At 37.6% G+C, this 20,075-nt stretch overlaps 1 protein-coding gene across 1 annotated transcript in view; it reads left to right on the top strand.

Moving 5' to 3' along the window:
- The window catches only part of dpy (fibrillin-like protein dumpy), a 94,369-nt gene that overhangs the window by 48,140 nt on the left and 26,154 nt on the right, over positions 1-20,075 (top strand). The window contains exons 55-92 of the mRNA XM_090105662.1: positions 131-439; positions 528-842; positions 1,649-1,969; positions 2,049-2,360; positions 2,437-2,766; positions 2,843-3,151; positions 3,235-3,537; positions 3,618-4,256; positions 4,338-4,649; positions 4,956-5,291; positions 5,370-5,975; positions 6,090-6,713; positions 7,048-7,356; positions 7,445-7,774; positions 7,982-8,281; positions 8,468-8,773; positions 8,855-9,493; positions 9,605-9,919; positions 10,023-10,349; positions 10,440-10,733; positions 10,828-11,133; positions 11,213-11,845; positions 11,945-12,265; positions 12,370-12,693; positions 12,785-13,087; positions 13,198-13,506; positions 13,614-14,243; positions 14,457-14,771; positions 14,850-15,179; positions 15,264-15,563; positions 15,655-15,960; positions 16,057-16,692; positions 16,797-17,426; positions 17,514-17,828; positions 17,917-18,846; positions 18,935-19,249; positions 19,345-19,680; positions 19,768-20,067. Coding sequence (XP_089961788.1) covers positions 131-439; positions 528-842; positions 1,649-1,969; positions 2,049-2,360; positions 2,437-2,766; positions 2,843-3,151; positions 3,235-3,537; positions 3,618-4,256; positions 4,338-4,649; positions 4,956-5,291; positions 5,370-5,975; positions 6,090-6,713; positions 7,048-7,356; positions 7,445-7,774; positions 7,982-8,281; positions 8,468-8,773; positions 8,855-9,493; positions 9,605-9,919; positions 10,023-10,349; positions 10,440-10,733; positions 10,828-11,133; positions 11,213-11,845; positions 11,945-12,265; positions 12,370-12,693; positions 12,785-13,087; positions 13,198-13,506; positions 13,614-14,243; positions 14,457-14,771; positions 14,850-15,179; positions 15,264-15,563; positions 15,655-15,960; positions 16,057-16,692; positions 16,797-17,426; positions 17,514-17,828; positions 17,917-18,846; positions 18,935-19,249; positions 19,345-19,680; positions 19,768-20,067 — 15,075 coding nt within the window. The remainder of the gene's footprint in view (positions 1-130; positions 440-527; positions 843-1,648; positions 1,970-2,048; positions 2,361-2,436; positions 2,767-2,842; positions 3,152-3,234; positions 3,538-3,617; positions 4,257-4,337; positions 4,650-4,955; positions 5,292-5,369; positions 5,976-6,089; positions 6,714-7,047; positions 7,357-7,444; positions 7,775-7,981; positions 8,282-8,467; positions 8,774-8,854; positions 9,494-9,604; positions 9,920-10,022; positions 10,350-10,439; positions 10,734-10,827; positions 11,134-11,212; positions 11,846-11,944; positions 12,266-12,369; positions 12,694-12,784; positions 13,088-13,197; positions 13,507-13,613; positions 14,244-14,456; positions 14,772-14,849; positions 15,180-15,263; positions 15,564-15,654; positions 15,961-16,056; positions 16,693-16,796; positions 17,427-17,513; positions 17,829-17,916; positions 18,847-18,934; positions 19,250-19,344; positions 19,681-19,767; positions 20,068-20,075) is intronic.

Genomic DNA, 20,075 nt, shown 5'->3' with positions numbered 1-20,075 from the left:
TTTTTGTGTTTTTTTTTATTGACAAAACATAGTTTTCGATTGAAATCAATTTTATAATAATTATTTTGTATCGTTATTTCCTTTGCTGGCTTAATTCACAAATGATATGAATTCTTATGTCATTGTACAGAATCACCACGATCGCCGTGCACTCCGTCACCATGTGGCCCGTACAGTGAGTGCAGTGTGAGCGCAAACGGCGCCGCCGCGTGCTCTTGTCGAGCCGGTCACATCGGCTCCCCTCCATCTTGCCGTCCGGAATGTCTCGTTAGCTCGGAATGTAAATTACAAGAAGCTTGCATCGACCATCGATGCCGAAATCCATGTGAAGGTGCATGCGGTCGTGGTGCTCGGTGTCAAGTAATTGCGCATTCACCGATTTGTACTTGTAACGATGGATTCTCCGGTGATCCCTTCACGTATTGCTCACCAGTACCATGTAAGTTATTGTAGTTAGAAGTGGGATGAAATGTTAAATTTATTTAATTTATGTAAGAAAGCAAAACTACGTGATATTTTTCTTTCAGCCACTCCGCCGATACCTGTCGATCCTTGTGAGCCTACACCTTGTGGGCCGAATTCAATATGTATAAAAACAGGCGACATACCCGCTTGTAGTTGTCAACCTGGATTTATCGGATCACCACCAAATTGTCGACCGGAATGTACAATCAGTGCAGAATGTCCCGCGGCACTCGCTTGTGTCGCTCAACGGTGTAAAGATCCCTGTACGCAAGCTTGCGGCTCTAACGCTGTTTGTTCAGTTGTGGATCATCGTGCGACATGTGCTTGTGAACATGGTTATCAAGGAGATCCATTCCAGGGTTGCATTGCGCCTAAAGGTATATCTTTTTTCAGATTTAAATATTACTGTAATAAATTACAATTATTTTCTATAGGAATTACATAACATGTCAACGTTGTCAAAGTAAAAGGCAAATATAGAAAGTGATAATATGAAATTATTTCATGATTCAAAGTCTTAAAATGTAAACGTGAGTGAATACATTTTTCGAAACAATGGATCTAGATAGTATAAATAAAAAATAAGTCAATGTCAATATGCCTTAACCCTGCTGCTTTGCAAAGCGTTACAAAATATGCCTTAAAATAAGTGCTTAAGTTGAGAAAATCATTGAAGGTTACGCCTGACACGGTATACTAATGTTAAAATAGAACTGCATTGGCGGTTTTACTTAAAGGTGATTTGACTACCATGCCAGTCGAAAAGCTCGGTTAGGTAATTTCGCTAATGCACGTTTTATTTATGTGCTTTAATAATAAAATCGGTATTCACAACGAAACGGTGTATAATGTGTTTCATAAATAATAATAAATTAATTAGATCGTTAAGTGCTTTCAGAAGGGATGTAACAAAAATATTGTAACATGTTTTTTATTTGAAATTAATATGCCTTGCTTATGACCGGAGCACGCGGAGATAACATAGCACTTACAGTAAGCTTAGGCCGTTTCCTCGAGCGGCCGCTTTGGATATACGGCTGGTTCGCAAAGACGTCATCGGATTCATCACTTATTGTCGCCATGCCGGGATAAGCTTCGACTAACGCTTCGGATGAAGTAAGTGCTTCTACGGTAAATGGATATGTTTGGTAAGTGAATACATTTCATCTACTTAAAATTTCAGCCCCATCAGCCGTTGAATATATAAATCCGTGTGAGCCTTCGCCTTGTGGGGCAAATGCAGAGTGTAAAGTACAAGGAAAAGCAGGATCATGCACATGTCTTCCTGACTACTTCGGTGATCCTTACCAAGGTTGCCGGCCAGAGTGTATTGCCGATTCTGACTGTTCTCTCACTTTGGCTTGTGTTCGTAATAAATGCGTCGATCCATGTCCAGGAGTATGTGGTCTTAATGCAGATTGCTATGTTGCTAATCATAAACCAAACTGTAATTGTCACGCTGGATTTACGGGTAATCCGCTCACGATGTGTTCACAAATAAGGAGTAAGTAGATAAATATTAAAAAATCATGTTTATTATGTTTTCTCACTTTTCTGTTTTCTATATGCTTCAATTTTTTTAGCTCAAGATGTTATAGTGAATGTTTGTAATCCATCACCATGTGGGCTAAATGCGATTTGTAAAGTCGTAAATAATCAACCGGTGTGTTCCTGTTTGAGTAACTATATGGGAAATCCACCTAATTGTAAACCTGAATGCATTATTAATTCAGATTGTAAAACAAACAGGGCTTGCGTCAATAATAGATGCATAAACCCATGCCCTAAACCATGTGGGATTAACTCTGATTGTAAGGTAATAAATCATAGCCCTGTATGCTCATGTCGGCAAGGTTATTCTGGAGATCCCTTCATAGAGTGCCGTGCAAAATTACGTAAGTTATTAATTTAAAAAATATCTCTTTAGCTTATTTTATACGTACAACTTAACAACATATCATTCAATTTTAGAAATTGATTTCGCCGTGACGGAGCTAAGGGATCCATGCTTATCATCGCCATGTGGTCTATATGCAGAGTGCCGTAACGTCAATGGCTTCCCATCTTGTTCATGTTTACCTTCATATATCGGATCACCACCGTTCTGTAAGCCTGAGTGTGTAATTCATTCCGATTGTCCTAGCGACAAAGCTTGCATATCAGAAAAATGTCGTAACCCATGTGAGGGATCTTGTGGGCTATATGCAAATTGTTTCGTAAATAATCACATTGCGGTCTGCTTGTGCCCAGAAGGATTTACGGGTGATCCATTTAGAGATTGCAAGCCTCAATTGATAGAAGGTTAGTTAATAATATGAAAATTAAAATTAATTAACTTTTTGGAACTTGCAATTTAAACAAGTAATTTTGTTTTTAGATGTTGTCGTGCCTACTCCGAGTGACCCTTGTCATCCAAACCCTTGTGGATCGAATGCAAATTGTGTCAATGGAATTTGCACATGCCTTGCAGATTACCATGGTGATCCATATTTTGGATGCCGACCTGAATGTGTGCATAATTCAGATTGTCCCCGTGATAAAGGTTGTCGAAGGAATAAGTGTATTGATCCATGTATTGGAACTTGTGGTCAAAATGCTATTTGTGAAGTAAACAATCATATTCCAATGTGTTCCTGTCCACGTGGAATGAGTGGGAATGCCTTTGTCGAATGTCGAGCCATGGCTGGTGAGATTTGTATTCTTCTTGATAATAATACAAACGAAAACTATAAATAGTATATAACTAAAAGCTGATGTTTGTTTTTCCAGTAAATAATCAAAACCCATGCAATCCATCACCTTGTGGACCAAACAGCCAGTGTCAGCAGTCCCACGGCCAAGCTGTGTGTTCTTGCCTCCCTGGTTATCGTGGAAGTCCTCCCAATTGCAGACCCGAATGCGTAGTAAGCTTAGAATGCCCTCTAAATGCAGCTTGTCAAAATCAAAAGTGTATAAATCCTTGTGAAGGCGCCTGCGGAATAGCGGCCGTATGTGACGTAATAAGTCATAATCCTATTTGTACATGTCCGCCTTCTTTCTCCGGAGATCCCTTCATAAAATGTGATCTTGTTGGTAAGTGTATATACTTGAAATTTATTCATGTTTTTTGTAAAATTGGTATACATAGTATAATGACACTATATATTTTTCAGTACGGGAACCGATACAAATAAATCCATGTGAACCAACACCTTGTGGACCTCACTCAACTTGTAGGAACACGAATGATAGTCCAGTTTGTGCATGCCTTAATGGTTATAAGGGAACTCCACCAAATTGCAGACCAGAATGTATCAGTAACAGCGAATGTAACGATAACTTGGCTTGTATCAACCAAAAATGTTCAGACCCTTGTGTTGGTAGTTGCGGTATAAACGCAGAATGTAGAGTAGTCAGTCATTCTCCGATGTGTATCTGTCAATCTGGATACACAGGAGATCCGTTTTCGCACTGTAGTTTGGAAATATTATCTCGACCAAGTGAGGTTTTACATCCATGTAGCCCAAATCCTTGCGGAGCAAACGCCATATGTCGCGAACAGAATGGAATAGGCGCTTGTCAATGCTTAAGCGACTACACAGGTAATCCATACGAAGGATGTCGGCCAGAGTGTGTGGTTGATTCTGATTGCCCTCTGAATAAGGCTTGCTCAGGAATGAAATGCATAGACCCATGTCCAGGAACGTGTGGTGTAAATGCTTTCTGCCAAATAAACAATCATTTGCCAAATTGCATTTGCCAGTCAGGTTATACAGGAAATCCATTTAGTCACTGTAACATACTTCAAGAACGTAAGTATTGGTTCAAGAACATTATAATTATAGCTTAAGTAATCTGGATGTATTAAAGATTTATTTCCGTTTTTATTTTAGCACAAATTTTGGAAAAAGATCCATGTAATCCTAGTCCGTGTGGTGCTAATAGTCAATGTAAAGAAGTAAACGGTCAAGCTACGTGCTCATGTTTGCCCTCATTCGTTGGATCACCGCCGTACTGCCGCCCTGAATGCGTAGTGAGCTCAGAATGTCCGTCCAATTTAGCCTGCATGGACCAAAAATGTTCGGATCCTTGTATTGACAGCTGTGGTGAAGGTGCAAACTGTAATGTGATCAACCATAGTCCGATTTGTGTTTGTAAACAAGGATTAACGGGAAATCCATTTACAAGATGTTATCCCATGATAAGTAAGTTATGATTTTTTAACTATATTTATAACGCAAAGGTTTTTTCCTCGGTGCGAACTGCGAACTATATAATACATTTTAATATCGATTTTAATCATTATTATAAATCGCATGTATTTTTTTCTTGTTGTGAAATAAAATATGTCTTAAATATGATTAAAAAAATTTCCAAAAGCTTGACACCGGAAAGCAATAAATATTATGTACACTGTTAGCTGAATTTTCGAACGTAATTTCAATACAGACATTTTCATAAATACTAATTAATTTTTTGACGATTTTATATTAAATTCTTAAATCTTTCAGTATCTTCTCGGCCAGAAAAACCAATTAGTGTCGATCCCTGTTCATCAGCACCATGCGGCTTATATGCGATCTGCCGTAATATTGGAGGAGCACCCTCATGTGCATGTGAAACAAATTATATCGGTACTCCGCCAAATTGCAGACCAGAGTGTACAATTAATTCTGAGTGTCCAAGCAATCAAGCGTGTATCAATGAAAAATGTCAAGATCCATGTCTGGGCGCTTGTGGATTCAATGCCCAATGTTCTGTATTCAATCATATCGCACAGTGTAGGTGTTTGGATCAATACACGGGAGACGCATTTGTGCAATGCTATCCTGAACTTCAAAAAGATGGTGTGTAAAATTGATCGTAGTATTACAATAATATTTTGTCCATAATGTAGGTATTTTTAATGCCGTTTATATTTACAGAATTGCCCGAACTTGATGCATGTAACCCAAATCCATGTGGGCCAAACGCTGAGTGTAATGATGGAAAATGCACATGTGTGCAAGAATACCAGGGTGATCCGTACTTCGGGTGTAGACCAGAATGTCTTACCAGCAGTGATTGTCCACAGAATAAGGCGTGTTTCAAAAGCAAATGTGTAAATCCTTGTGAAAATACATGTGGACGTCAAGCTATATGTAATGTAATTAATCACGTTCCAATGTGTACTTGTTTACCAAACCATTCTGGTAATGCATTTGTTGAATGCAGACCTGTAGTGATGATCGAAAATATAAATCCTTGCAACCCATCGCCATGCGGTCCTAATAGTCAGTGTCGTGAAGTTAATGGTCAAGCAATTTGTACATGTTTACCTGGATATAAGGATGCACCCCCGACTTGTAGACCTGAATGTGTAACTAGCGCTGAATGCGCACTCAACAAAGCTTGTTCTGGTCAAAAATGTATAGATCCATGCAAAGGAAATTGTGGAGTTGGGGCAGTATGTCAAGTGATAAACCACAACCCTATATGCTCATGTCCATCAGGTTTAACTGGTGACCCCTTTAGCAGATGTTTACTGAAGGGTAAGAGTTAATACAACTTTTAAATTAAATTGGATTATAAAAAAATTAATAATAATAAATAACTAGTTTACCTGATCTATATTCAAAAATATTAAATTAACATGTTTTTTTTAGATATCGAGGAACCCATTTATATTAATCCATGTCATCCCTCTCCATGTGGACCCAATGCAGATTGCAAAGAAATTAATGGTTCGCCATCATGTGCGTGCCGTGACGAATACATAGGAACTCCACCAAATTGCAGACCAGAATGCATTTCTAATTCAGAATGTCCCAATGAACTCGCATGTATAAATGAAAAATGTAAAGATCCTTGTCCTGGATCATGTGGTTCAGGTGCTGAATGCAAAGTTGTGAGCCATGCACCTCAATGTTACTGTTCACAAGGATATACTGGTGACGCATTTATCTCGTGTAACTTGATTGACATTCCCCTTACCCCATGTTCACCATCACCATGTGGGCCGAACGCTATATGTAAAGAACTTAGGGGAGCAGGATCATGTGTATGTTTATCAGAATACGTTGGAAATCCATACGAAGGATGTCGCCCTGAATGTGTTGTTAATTCTGACTGTGCTATAAACTTAGCTTGCATTCAAAACAAGTGTAAAAATCCTTGTACGAATATTTGTGGCCGAAATGCAATTTGTAATGTTGTAAACCATACTCCAAAATGCGAGTGTTTGCCTGGATTAATTGGTAGTCCATATCAAGAGTGCATAGAGAAACATGGTTCGTATATACTTATGTATTTATATATTTTTTTAAATCTCTGTTGTTATAAATAATAAGTTGTTGCAAATATCAAATAAGGATATGAGAATTTTTTTAATACGAACGTAGTTCTGAAATCATTTGCGATACGAACATTTTTTCAATTTATTTCGATGTTTTGGGGTAAACAGTATGTTTTCACGTTAGCTGTTCTATTTTAAAACATTAAAATTCGTAGTATTGTTGGAATAGGAACACTACAATTTTTGTGTCAGCTTCGAATTGTCTGTTGAGAACTTTCGACTATGGCTTCTTTAGATGTAGAAATACATTCATTAATAATTTTTTTCAGAAGATGAATTAATCCAAAGGGATCCTTGTTCACCGTCGCCATGTGGTCCTAACAGCATTTGTAAAGTATCAAATAATCAAGCTGTGTGCACTTGTAAAGCAAATTATTTGGGTACACCCCCATCCTGTAGACCGGAATGTCTCATAAGTTCAGAATGTCCACAACATCAAGCTTGCATTAATGAGAAATGCAGGGATCCATGTGTTGGAGTATGCGGAATTAACGCTGAATGCAAAGTAATAAACCATAGTCCAATATGCTCATGTGCGACCCAATCAACAGGAGATCCATTCATTAGATGCTATAGAGGTGATGTTTTTATCCCATATGTATATAATATTTACATTTAAACAAACATGGACAAATGAAATTAACGTGTGTTGTATATATTTCACAGTTGAAGCAGAAGCAGTTGTAGTTCCCACAAATCCATGCGTGCCTTCACCTTGTGGTCCATTTTCGCAATGCCGTGATATAAATGGTGTACCGTCATGTTCTTGTTCGCCACAATATATAGGAAGTCCACCAAATTGTAGACCAGAGTGTACAATTAATACGGATTGTGTCAGTGACAAAGCCTGTATTAATGAAAGATGTGTAGACCCATGCCCTGGCTCCTGCGGATTAAATGCTGAATGTCGAGTACAAAATCACATATCCATTTGTACCTGCATCGACGGCTATATTGGGGATCCGTTCCAAAGCTGCTATATAAAACCGCAAAAAGGTAAATAAAATGTTTTCAATATTTCAGAACTAAAAATTTTGAAATATTTTTTAGCGTATTCAAATAAACAAATCATGCAATAAGTTTTGTAATATTAATTATAATTCGATTTCACATCATATTATTTTATTGAGTTAACATTTATATTTAACATTTATATTCAGACAAACTTTAATTTAGGGAATTAAAAATTGCTGTCATTTTCAGATGTAACGTTAAACGATCCATGCAATCCATCCCCATGTGGAATGAATGCAATATGTAATAATGGTATTTGCACGTGCCTTCCTGAATATAATGGCGATCCATACTTCGGTTGTCGCCCCGAATGTACAATAAGCTCTGAGTGCAGTATGGACAAGGCTTGTGTAAGGAACAAATGTGTAAATCCTTGCAATAATACTTGCGGTATAAATGCTGTTTGTGATGTCATTAAACATATGGCGATTTGTACTTGCCCACCTAAGATGACTGGAAATGCATTTTTGCGATGTTCTCCAATACAAGGTTTGTTATTAAATATTTAAGTAAATAAATCAGTATTAAATAAATAAGTAAATAATTTATGTGGTTACGTAGATATTATAAAATTGACAGTAAAAAGGATTTAACTGCTCAAAATAAAATACATATTTAATTATTTGCATTGTGAATTTTTTTAAATATATTTTTGTTTCAATGTTTACTTTGCAGAATCTTTGGTCACGAATCCGTGTCAACCTAGTCCATGTGGTCCCTATAGTCGTTGCTCAGAACGTAATCAACAGGCTATATGCTCTTGTATGCCTGGATATAACGGAGCACCGCCTTCCTGTCGCCCAGAATGTGTTTCCAGTTCCGACTGCACTTTAGATAAAGCTTGTAGCAATCAAAAATGCATAAATCCATGTGTAGGGACATGTGGAGTAGAAGCCAAGTGCCAAGTTATAAATCATAATCCTATTTGTACGTGCCCGCCTAAATACACTGGTGATCCATTTACACGATGCATTAATATACGTAAGTTGTTTTCAATTTCATGTACATTAAACAGTTCTTATGTATATCTTATCTTTTCATGACATAATATATATTTCGCAGCATTATCGGAGCCGACCATCGCAGTAAATCCATGTCAGCCATCGCCCTGTGGCCCCAACTCAATCTGCCAAGAATCAGCGACTGGAACAGCTACATGTCAATGTCAACCAGAATTTTTAGGTGCCCCACCTAATTGTCGGCCTGAGTGCATTTCCAACAGTGAATGTACTTCGTCGTTGGCTTGTATTAACAGAAAATGTCTAAATCCATGTAACCAAGCATGTGGTTCAAATGCTGAGTGTCGCGTTGTTAGTCATACAGCCATTTGTATTTGTCCTGAAGGATATAAGGGCGATCCATCTGTGCAATGTACATTAAATGCACTTGCTGTAATTGAACAATCCAATCCATGTTCACCATCTCCATGCGGACCAAATGCCGAATGTATCGAACGAGGTACTACGGGAGCATGTGTATGCCTGAAAGGCTATTTCGGTGATCCTTATGAAGGATGTCGACCAGAGTGTGTTGTGAATTCAGATTGTCCAAGTAATAAAGCATGTTCGAGGAATAAATGCGTCGATCCATGTCCTGGTACTTGTGCTATAAATGCAGAATGTCAAGTTGTTAATCACTCCCCATTGTGCACATGTCCACCACAATTTTCGGGCGATCCATTCCAGCATTGCGCACTCATGCGTAAGTAATTTAAACATTTTAAAGTGAACCTTATTTACTAGACTTACAAACTTTACAACTTGTTACACATATATCAGTAAGGATACTTTGTAATCTTATTTTATTTTTTAGATCGTGAAGAGGAGAAATCAGATCCGTGCAATCCTTCACCATGCGGACCGAATAGTCAATGTAGAGTATCAAATGGTCAGAGTGTTTGTTCATGTATGCCAGAATATTTTGGATCTCCTCCAAACTGCCGTCCGGAATGCGTTATAAACTCAGAGTGTCCCGCAGACAAAGCGTGTAAGAATTATAAATGTCAGTCATCATGTCCTGGACCTTGTGGTCAAAATACAAATTGCAAGATGATTAATCATAGTCCAATCTGTACATGTTTACCATCGTACACAGGAGATCCTTTCTCGGCCTGTTATAGAGTTATCGGTAAGTTTCGCTTTTATAAAATAAAATAAAAAAGTTTTTTTTTTTTGTAATTTTTTGGGTCTTTGTTTATTTATTTAAGTATTCGTTTTTTTTAATACCTCAGCTCCATTAGAAGTTCAGCCAGAAGTCGATCCCTGTGTTCCATCACCTTGTGGTCCAAATTCGCAATGCAGGAATTTGAACGGTCTTCCGTCCTGTTCATGCTTACCAAAATACGAAGGAAGTCCACCAAATTGCAGATCAGAATGTATAATAAATGAAGACTGTGCTAGCAACATGGCTTGCATTAATCAAAAGTGTAAGGATCCATGCCCTGGATCTTGTGGGATAAATGCTAAATGTTTTGTGAGAAACCATGTGTCGATATGTAATTGTGAGGAAGGCTTTACAGGGAATGCATTTACACAATGTATTCCTATGCCACAAAACGGTATGAAAAAATTTACATTAATTTCTATTTTGTACATTTCTTTTAATAGTGTATTCAATTTTCTTATTCAAAATATTTCCTTTTTTACAGTTGAAATTGATTTATGTAATCCATCACCCTGTGGAACAAACGCGTTGTGTAATGATGGAAAATGCACTTGTCTTGCTGAATTCCATGGCGATCCATATATTGGTTGTCGACCTGAATGTACAATTAGCACTGACTGTGCGCGTGACAAAGCTTGCATAAACAATAAATGCCAAGATCCTTGCCCTGGAACATGCGCTTCAAATGCTAAATGCAATGTTATTAACCATGTGCCGATGTGTAGTTGCCCGGATCGAATGCAAGGAAATGCGTTTATTGAATGTTATCCATTATCAGGTGAGAACATCTATACATTCGAGTTTAGATCAGCAACATATTAATTATATTATATTATTTATAATTATGAACGAATGTCATTTGTTTGTTTTAGAACCTATAAATATAAATCCATGTCAACCGTCTCCATGTGGTCCTAATAGCCAATGCAGAGTAGTCAATAGTCAACCCGTATGTTCTTGCGCTCCAAATTTCATTGGCAGTCCACCAGCCTGCCGCCCCGAATGTACAATTAGTGCAGAGTGCCCCTTGGATCAAGCTTGCACTAATCAACGATGCGTAAACCCATGTGTAGGTGCTTGTGGAGTTACAGCTGAGTGCAAAGTAGTCAACCATAATCCAATATGTACTTGTCCTAGCGCATACTCAGGAGACCCATTCACACGCTGTTATAGACTTCGTACGTATTATTTCTTTTGAGTGAATTTTATTTTAGAAAATTTTGTTTTCATGAATCTAAATAGATGTGTTTATTTTAGCTGAAAAAGCGCCAATTTCCGATAACGTGTGTTCTCCGTCACCATGTGGACCCAATTCAATATGTAAAATTATAAATGAGGTTCCATCATGCACCTGCCTAGAAAATTATCAAGGTCAACCTCCATATTGCAGGCCAGAATGTACAAGTAATGAAGAATGTTCTGTACAAATGGCTTGCGTTAATATGAAATGCATTAATCCGTGTGAAGGTGCGTGTGGAATTAACGCAGAGTGTAAGGTCGTCAGTCATTCGCCAAACTGTATGTGTACGTATGGACATACAGGAGATCCGTTTATCAATTGTGTGTTAGAACCATTGCGAGAACAAATAAATTCCAATCCATGCACACCATCTCCGTGTGGATTTAATGCTATATGCAAAGAAAAGAATAATGCTGGTTCTTGCACTTGTATTGAAAGCTATATTGGAAATCCTTACGAGGGTTGTCGTCCGGAATGTGTAGTGAATACGGACTGTCCCAACGATAAGGCTTGCACTAATAACAAGTGCGTTGATCCTTGTCCAGGCAGTTGTGGATCGAATGCTGTATGTCAAGTTGTTAATCATGCGTCTTTATGCACATGTATTAATGGCTACACAGGAGACCCTTTCAGAAATTGTGTTTATCAAGGTAATGAAATACTTGCTATAATATTTATTATAAGAAAATTCATGAAATCTCCTGTCGTGTTAATATTTGTAAATATTTGTAATAATATTTGTTTTTCAGAATCGGCACCGCCATTATTACCCACTGATGTCTGTTATCCATCACCGTGTGGTCCAAATAGCCAATGCAAAGTTGTGAACAATCAAGCAATTTGTTCGTGCTTGAAGGAATATGTTGGAATTCCTCCAAACTGCCGACCTGAATGCGTTGCTAATTCAGATTGTCCTCGTGAAAATGCTTGCATAAATAACAAATGTGTTAATCCATGTGTGAACGCATGTGGTGTTAATTCCAATTGTAAAGTGATCAATCACAGTCCTATATGTTCATGCAAACATTCTTATGTAGGAGACCCCTTCACGATTTGCAGTCTAGCTCCTGGTGAGTAAAATATTGCATTTAATTTTTGTATTCAATTATTTTTCAAAGAAATGTAATGTTCTTAATATTTTCATGACTTTATTGAACTTGTTATTTGTTTTCAGTTGCATCGCCTCAAGAAACAACCGATCCTTGTGTACCATCACCTTGTGGACCTAACTCTGTTTGTCGTAGCGTTGGATCTTCACCATCATGTTCTTGTATGCCAGAATTTATCGGAAGTCCACCCAATTGTAGACCCGAATGTACAATACATGCCGACTGTCCCAGTGACCGGGCTTGTATTAACTCTAAATGTCAAGATCCTTGTTCGGGCTCCTGTGGCTTGTCTGCATCGTGTCATGTGCTTAATCACATTCCCATCTGTTCTTGTCTCACGGGTTTCATTGGTGATCCGTTCACGAGCTGTAGACCGCAACCATTACAAGGTAAATTATAAACACTTGAGCGATACATCAAATTTTATATTTTTTATATAATTGAAATCTTAATTTACAATACTTCATTTATTTTTCTCAGTTGAAGCAGCGGTGACTGATGCATGCACAAATGTTCGATGTGGATCAAATGCAGAGTGCGTTAAAGGTCATTGTCAGTGCTTAAAAGACTATCATGGTGACCCTTACTTTAATTGCAGACCAGAGTGTGTATATAGCACCGATTGCGAACAAAACAAGGCTTGTAGCCAAAAAAAATGTATTGACCCATGTATAAACGCATGTGGACAAAACGCAAATTGTCAGGTCGTAAATCATATTCCCATGTGTAGTTGCAGCACTGGTTATACTGGAAATGCATTTATTGCATGTAATCAAATTAAAGGTATGTAAAATTAATTCGTAGTTTATTACAAAATTTACTATTAATAACAACATAAACATTAGTAATTTAATATTATAAAAGTTATTAATGTGCCTGTGTATTTATTTCAGTTCAAGCAATTGAAAATCCTTGCAATACAGCCATATGCGGACCAAATAGCCAATGCAGAGTTGTAAACAACCAAGCTGTTTGTTCATGTCTACCTACCCACTTGGGTGTACCACCAGCGTGTAGACCTGAATGTACAGGAAACGCCGAGTGTCCTTTGGACAAAGCCTGCATGAATCAAAAATGTATAAACCCATGCTTTGGAGCTTGTGGAATAAGAGCAACATGTGAAGTTGTTAACCATAATCCTGTCTGTGCTTGCCAAGAAAAATACACAGGCGATCCATTCGTAGAGTGTCACCTTCCTCTGAGTGAGTATGATATAATAACATTAATTAAATTCAATTGCTATATTAATTAAAATTATATATATCATAATTAACATTATATTTTATTCATAAAAATAATATCTCTGCAGATACACCTCAAGAGGTTATTGTCCCATGCCAACCTTCACCATGTGGTCCAAATGCAATTTGCCAAGAAAACAATGGCATTCCCTCTTGTAGTTGTTTGCCAGAATTTAAAGGAGAGCCACCATATTGTAGACCAGAATGTATAAGTAACAGTGAATGTTCACCGCATTTAGCTTGTATGAATCAAAAATGTAAAGACCCATGCGTACAGGTTTGTGGAGAAAATGCCGAATGTCATGTGGTAAGCCACTCCGCTATGTGTGTCTGTCCACAAGGTTATGCTGGCGATCCGTTTACGCGGTGTTCTGTGCATACTACTGTTGAAATTTTAACACCATGTTTCCCGTCGCCTTGCGGACCAAACGCAGCATGTAGAGAACAAAATAATGTAGGCTCTTGCACCTGCAATGAGGGCTACTTTGGCAATCCATATGAAGGATGTAGACCTGAATGTGTTCGTGATTCTGATTGTCCTGAAAACCGGGCTTGTGTGGGTAATAAATGCCAAGATCCTTGTCCAGGTTCCTGCGGAATAAACGCAGAATGTTTAACAGTAAACCATTTACCTACATGTATCTGTGCTAATGGTTATACAGGCGATCCAAGGCGGCGATGCAATATTGTACAATACTGTAAGTATATAATGTTATTATCATTTAAAAATAAAATTCTAATGTCGCTGTAACTAGTTTTTTGTTCCATATATTATATTAAACTATTTTAGACATGGATGCTCAAGTACAAATGCCTATTTATTTTGTAGTAAAAGAAAAAAATAATAAATCATTTATTGCTTCTCTTATATATAAAATCATATTGAAAAATACCATTTTTTTTTATTACAGCTCTATCTGTACAGACCACTAATGTGTGTCAACCCAGTCCTTGTGGACCATACAGTCAATGTAAGAATATTAATAACCAGGCAATATGCAGTTGTTTACCTAACTATATTGGTGAACCACCCGTATGCAGACCAGAATGTACATATAATTCTGATTGTTCTGAAGATAAATCGTGCGTTAATCAAAAGTGTATCGATCCATGTCCCAAGACATGCGGATTAAGAGCCGAATGCCGTGTAATTCACCATAACCCTATTTGTAGTTGCCAATCAGGTTTTACTGGAGATCCATTCACTAGATGTTATAAAAAACCAGGTATGATATTATATTTTAACCTTTTTATTTTAACCTAAGATTGGATGTTTGTTTATTTTTTTGTTTATTTTATTTCAGTGCCATTGCCACAGCGAGATGAAATCAAAGATCCGTGCCTTCCTTCGCCATGTGGTGCGAATGCAATCTGTCAGGTCATCAACGGTCAAGCTTCGTGTTCTTGTACCACAGGATATATCGGTAGTCCACCTAACTGCCGGCCAGAATGTGTTTCTAATGAAGATTGTATTAGTTCTCTTGCCTGTATAAATGAAAAATGCCGAGATCCCTGTCCCGGTTCCTGTGGTTCTAATGCACAATGTATGGTCATTAAACATTTAGCCATTTGTACATGTTTCGAAGGCTATAAAGGTGATCCATTCACAAGATGCGAATTGCAGCCTTTGCAAGGTAAATATTCTTTGTAGATATAAAAGTTTACCTTATTAAAATTTATTTCAGATTATTTTTACTATAATAAATATTGTATTGCAGAACCGGTCGAAGCTGATTTATGTAACCCATCACCATGTGGATCAAATGCAATATGTGACAATGGAGAGTGTTCATGTCTTCCTGATTATCACGGTGACCCGTACATCAGCTGTAGACCTGAATGTACAACAAGCGCAGATTGCCAAAGGCAACAAATATGCCTCAATAAAAAATGTCACAATCCTTGTCCGGATACTTGTGGTCTTAACGCCATTTGTGAGGTTATCAACCATATTCCAATGTGCAGTTGTCCCACAGGATATACCGGCAATGCTTTTGTTACTTGTAATGCCATTCAAGGTAAACTGCTTATTTTTATTATGGAAACATATCCGTATAAAAAAATATAAATATTTGAAAATTTTTTACTAATGGGAATACTTTTTTTCAGCGTTTACACCAACGAATCCGTGCTATCCAAGTCCCTGTGGACCAAACAGCCAGTGTCGTGAAATAAATAAAGTTGCCGTTTGTTCATGTTTACCAGAGTATTTAGGAAACCCGCCAACATGTAGACCAGAATGTACAACTAGTGCTGAATGCCCATTGAACAAGGCTTGTAACAATCATAAATGCATTAATCCATGTGTAGGTTCATGCGGACTCAACGCTTTGTGCGATGTTATTAATCATAATCCAATATGCACATGCCCAAATGATTTCATTGGGGATCCATTCAGCAGATGTCTTCCGAAACGTCAGTACCTTTTAATATATTCACTTTTCTTTTCTTATTTAAGAGTTTTCTTATATTGTACTATTATCATTATAATAATTGGACTGTTTTTTTCAGCGCTTGAAATACGTCCACAAACTGATCCTTGTACTCCTTCGCCTTGTGGACCAAATTCGATCTGTCAGAATGGACAAGAATCTCCTTCGTGTTCCTGTATGCCGAATTTCATTGGATCGCCACCAAATTGTCGCCCTGAATGTACAAGTAACAGTGAATGTCCAAATAATATGGCATGTATAAATAATAAATGCAATGATCCATGTGTGGGTTCTTGCGGTTCATATGCTGAATGTCGTGTTGTAAGCCATACACCAAACTGTATGTGTCCCCAAGGATATGTTGGCGATCCATTCGTTTCTTGCGAAATTAACAGCGTTCAAGCCATAGAACAGCTAACACCATGTTCTCCTTCTCCATGTGGAACCAACGCTATTTGCAAACAACGCAATAATATTGGCTCTTGCATTTGTTTGTCTGGCTATTTTGGAAATCCTTACGAAGGTTGTCGACCAGAGTGTATAGTCAACACGGATTGCCCGTCCGACAAAGTTTGTCAGCAAAATAAATGCCAAGATCCATGTCCTGGAACTTGTGGTAGAAATGCACAATGTCACGCTGTCAACCACGCTCCAATATGCACATGTAACCCTGGATACACAGGAGATCCATTTAAAAATTGTGTTTACAAGCAAGGTAAATTCGAATTTATTTTATAATTTTTTAAATTATTTAATTTTCAGTTCCTTTCATGTAATGTTTAATGTGTGGTTTTGTATGTGAAAATATTTTGATTTCAGAAATTGAAGTTGCTGCTGATCCATGCTCTCCTTCGCCTTGTGGTCCAAATAGTATTTGTAAATACAAAAATGAACAAGTGATATGCAGTTGTATTCCCGAATATAGAGGTTCACCTCCGAATTGTAGACCTGAATGTGTTGTCAGCGCTGAATGCCCTTCTGATAAAGCATGTATCGCGCAGAAATGTACTGATCCTTGTATTGGTCAGTGTGGTCAAAACACAAAATGTCGCAGTATAAACCATAGTCCGATATGTTCTTGCAAAGATGACTTCACCGGTGATCCATTTAGCCGATGTTACCCAATTATTTTAAAGGATATTGAAGAACCTTCGAAGAATCCATGTTTACCATCGCCCTGTGGACCATTTAGTCAGTGCTTAGAAATAGGAAGCATACCTACATGTACCTGCTTACCAGACTTTATTGGTGCCCCGCCTAATTGTAGACCAGAGTGTGTGATAAACTCTGATTGTTCCAGCAATTTAGCTTGTATAAATCAGAAATGTAAAGATCCTTGTCCTGGATCATGTGGTGTAAATGCACAATGTATAGTCAAAAATCACACTCCCATTTGTAGTTGCCTTGTGAACTTTGTTGGAGATGCATTTACCGAATGTAAACCACAAGGTACGTTATATTCTTTAGTTAATAATAATAATTACACTATCAATCATTCATAACCATTAATTAATATATTTATATTTTAATGTTTAGTTGCAGATGTAATAGAAGAAACGATAGATCCGTGCAATCCCTCACCATGTGGACCTAACGCCATTTGCGATAATGGTGAATGTTCATGTTTGCCCGACTACTACGGGGATCCTTTCTTTGAATGTCGTCCAGAATGTACACTTAGTTCTGATTGTGATAAAAATAGGGCATGTTATAAAAATAAATGTGTGGATCCTTGTAAAGCGCAAGTTTGTGCTTCGAATGCTATTTGTGAAGTCATTAACCATGTACCGATGTGCAGATGTCCACCAAATATGATTGGAAATGCTTTCATACAATGCTCAACAATTGAAAGTAAGTTTAATTTTATTAAATAAAAAAATATTTTATATTTACATACTTACTCATTTGAATTATAACAAAAAAAAATGTTTCGTTTCAGTTGTTAATCGGCAGCCTTGTAGTCCTTCTCCTTGTGGTCCTAACAGCCAATGTCGCGATATAAATGGGCAAGCTATTTGTTCTTGCTTGGAAGGATTTATTGGACTACCGCCCTCCTGCAGACCTGAGTGTGCTGTAAGCTCTGATTGTTCTCCTGATGAAGCATGTACAAATAGCAAATGTATTAAGCCATGTCTAGGCGCTTGTGGTATAGGCGCTAAGTGCCAAGTTATCAATCATAATCCTATTTGCTCATGCCCGTCATCGTATACCGGAAATCCATTCATAAGATGTGTCTTACAAACATTTACACCTGAACGTCAAGACCCATGTATTCCATCACCATGTGGCCCTAATTCTATTTGCAAGGTAGTTTCGGAATCGCCAATCTGTACCTGTCAGCAAGGTTACTTTGGAAAACCCCCACACTGTAAACCAGAATGCATAACTAATTCTGAGTGTTCCACACATCTTGCATGCATAAATGAGAAATGTGTTGATCCTTGTATTGGATCATGTGGTTTAAATGCAGTTTGCCATGTTATCAGCCACTCACCGTCATGTTTCTGTTCACCTGAATTTACTGGAGATCCATTTAGAGAATGTCGAAAATCTGAAATAGTACAAGAAATTTTGACCCCATGTCAACCATCCCCATGTGGTGCGAATGCAATTTGTAAGGAACTCAACGATGCAGGTTCTTGTACTTGTTTGCCTGAATATTATGGCAATCCTTATGAAGGTTGCAGACCTGAATGTATTGTCAATACCGACTGTCCATCGAACAAGGCTTGTTTACAAAATAAATGCCAAGATCCTTGTCCAGGTTCTTGTGCAACGAATGCTATTTGTCAAGTTGTGAATCACGCACCATCGTGTTCTTGTCCACAAGGACACACAGGAGATCCATTCCGACATTGCTGGATACAAAGTAAGTTTAATTAATTAACATACTATAAAGTATTTTTAACAATTTAAAGTGTTTTTATTTTGTCACTTGATTCTAATTTAACTTTCAGGAGAACAAGATATTACCGTAAATGTTTGCAGTCCTTCACCATGTGGTCCTAATAGTAGATGCCAAGAAGTAAATAAACAGGCTGTGTGCTCATGTTTACCAGACTTTATAGGTGTTCCACCTGGCTGTCATCCTGAATGCGTTATAAGCTCTGAATGTTCAAAAAATAAAGCTTGCTTAAACAAAAAATGTGTTGATCCTTGTATCGACGCCTGTGGACTGAATGCGGAGTGCAGAGTAATTAACCACAGTCCCATTTGTTATTGTAAATCACTTTATACAGGTGACCCGTTCTCTAAGTGCACTCCATTACCACGTAAGTAATATTTCATATTCATAAATAATATATTATGTACTTGAATTTATAAAAGTGATATACCGAAATAACTAAACTGAAAAATATTTTTACAGCTCCTGTCGCAAACGCTGTTTTAGAACCATATAGTAATCCATGTCTGCCGTCACCTTGTGGACCAAATGCAATATGTCGAGATTTTGGAAACATACCTTCTTGTACATGTATGGATAATTATATTGGTAACCCGCCAAATTGTCGACCAGAGTGTACGCTGAACTCTGAATGTCCAACATCTCAAGCATGTATTCAACAAAAATGTAGAGATCCATGTCAAGGGTCATGTGGTATTAATGCATTATGTACTGTTTCGCGACATACACCTATCTGCACGTGCCCCGATGGCTATGTTGGTGACGCATTTACTGCTTGTAATCCGAGATTACAACCTGGTATGTTGATCAATTCATTGTATTGTTTTAAAAGAAATTTATAAGTAAATTCTGAATATTCATATTATATTTCCATATTCTTTACAGAATACGATACGACAGATAGCTGTAACCCATCGCCTTGTGGGACAAACGCAATATGTACGGATGGAAAGTGTACTTGTGTTCATGATTATCAAGGTGACCCATACGTAGGTTGCCGTCCAGAATGTGTACTGAGCACTGATTGCAATCGAAATATGGCATGTGTCAAGAATAAATGTGTTAATCCTTGTTTAAATACATGTGCACCAACTGCTGTTTGTGAAGTTATTAATCACGTACCTATGTGCAGTTGTTCCCATGGTATGACTGGTAATGCCTTCTATGGATGTGAAAAAATACAAGGTATAATA

Source organism: Colias eurytheme, chromosome 9, assembly GCF_061535395.1.
Source record: "Colias eurytheme isolate Ceu_HAF_F1 chromosome 9, ilColEury1 Martin Lab GWU primary, whole genome shotgun sequence".
Lineage (NCBI taxonomy): Eukaryota > Metazoa > Arthropoda > Insecta > Lepidoptera > Pieridae > Colias > Colias eurytheme.
The sequence above is the reverse complement of the archived record's forward strand: the minus strand, read 5'-3'. Positions and strand labels throughout refer to the sequence as shown.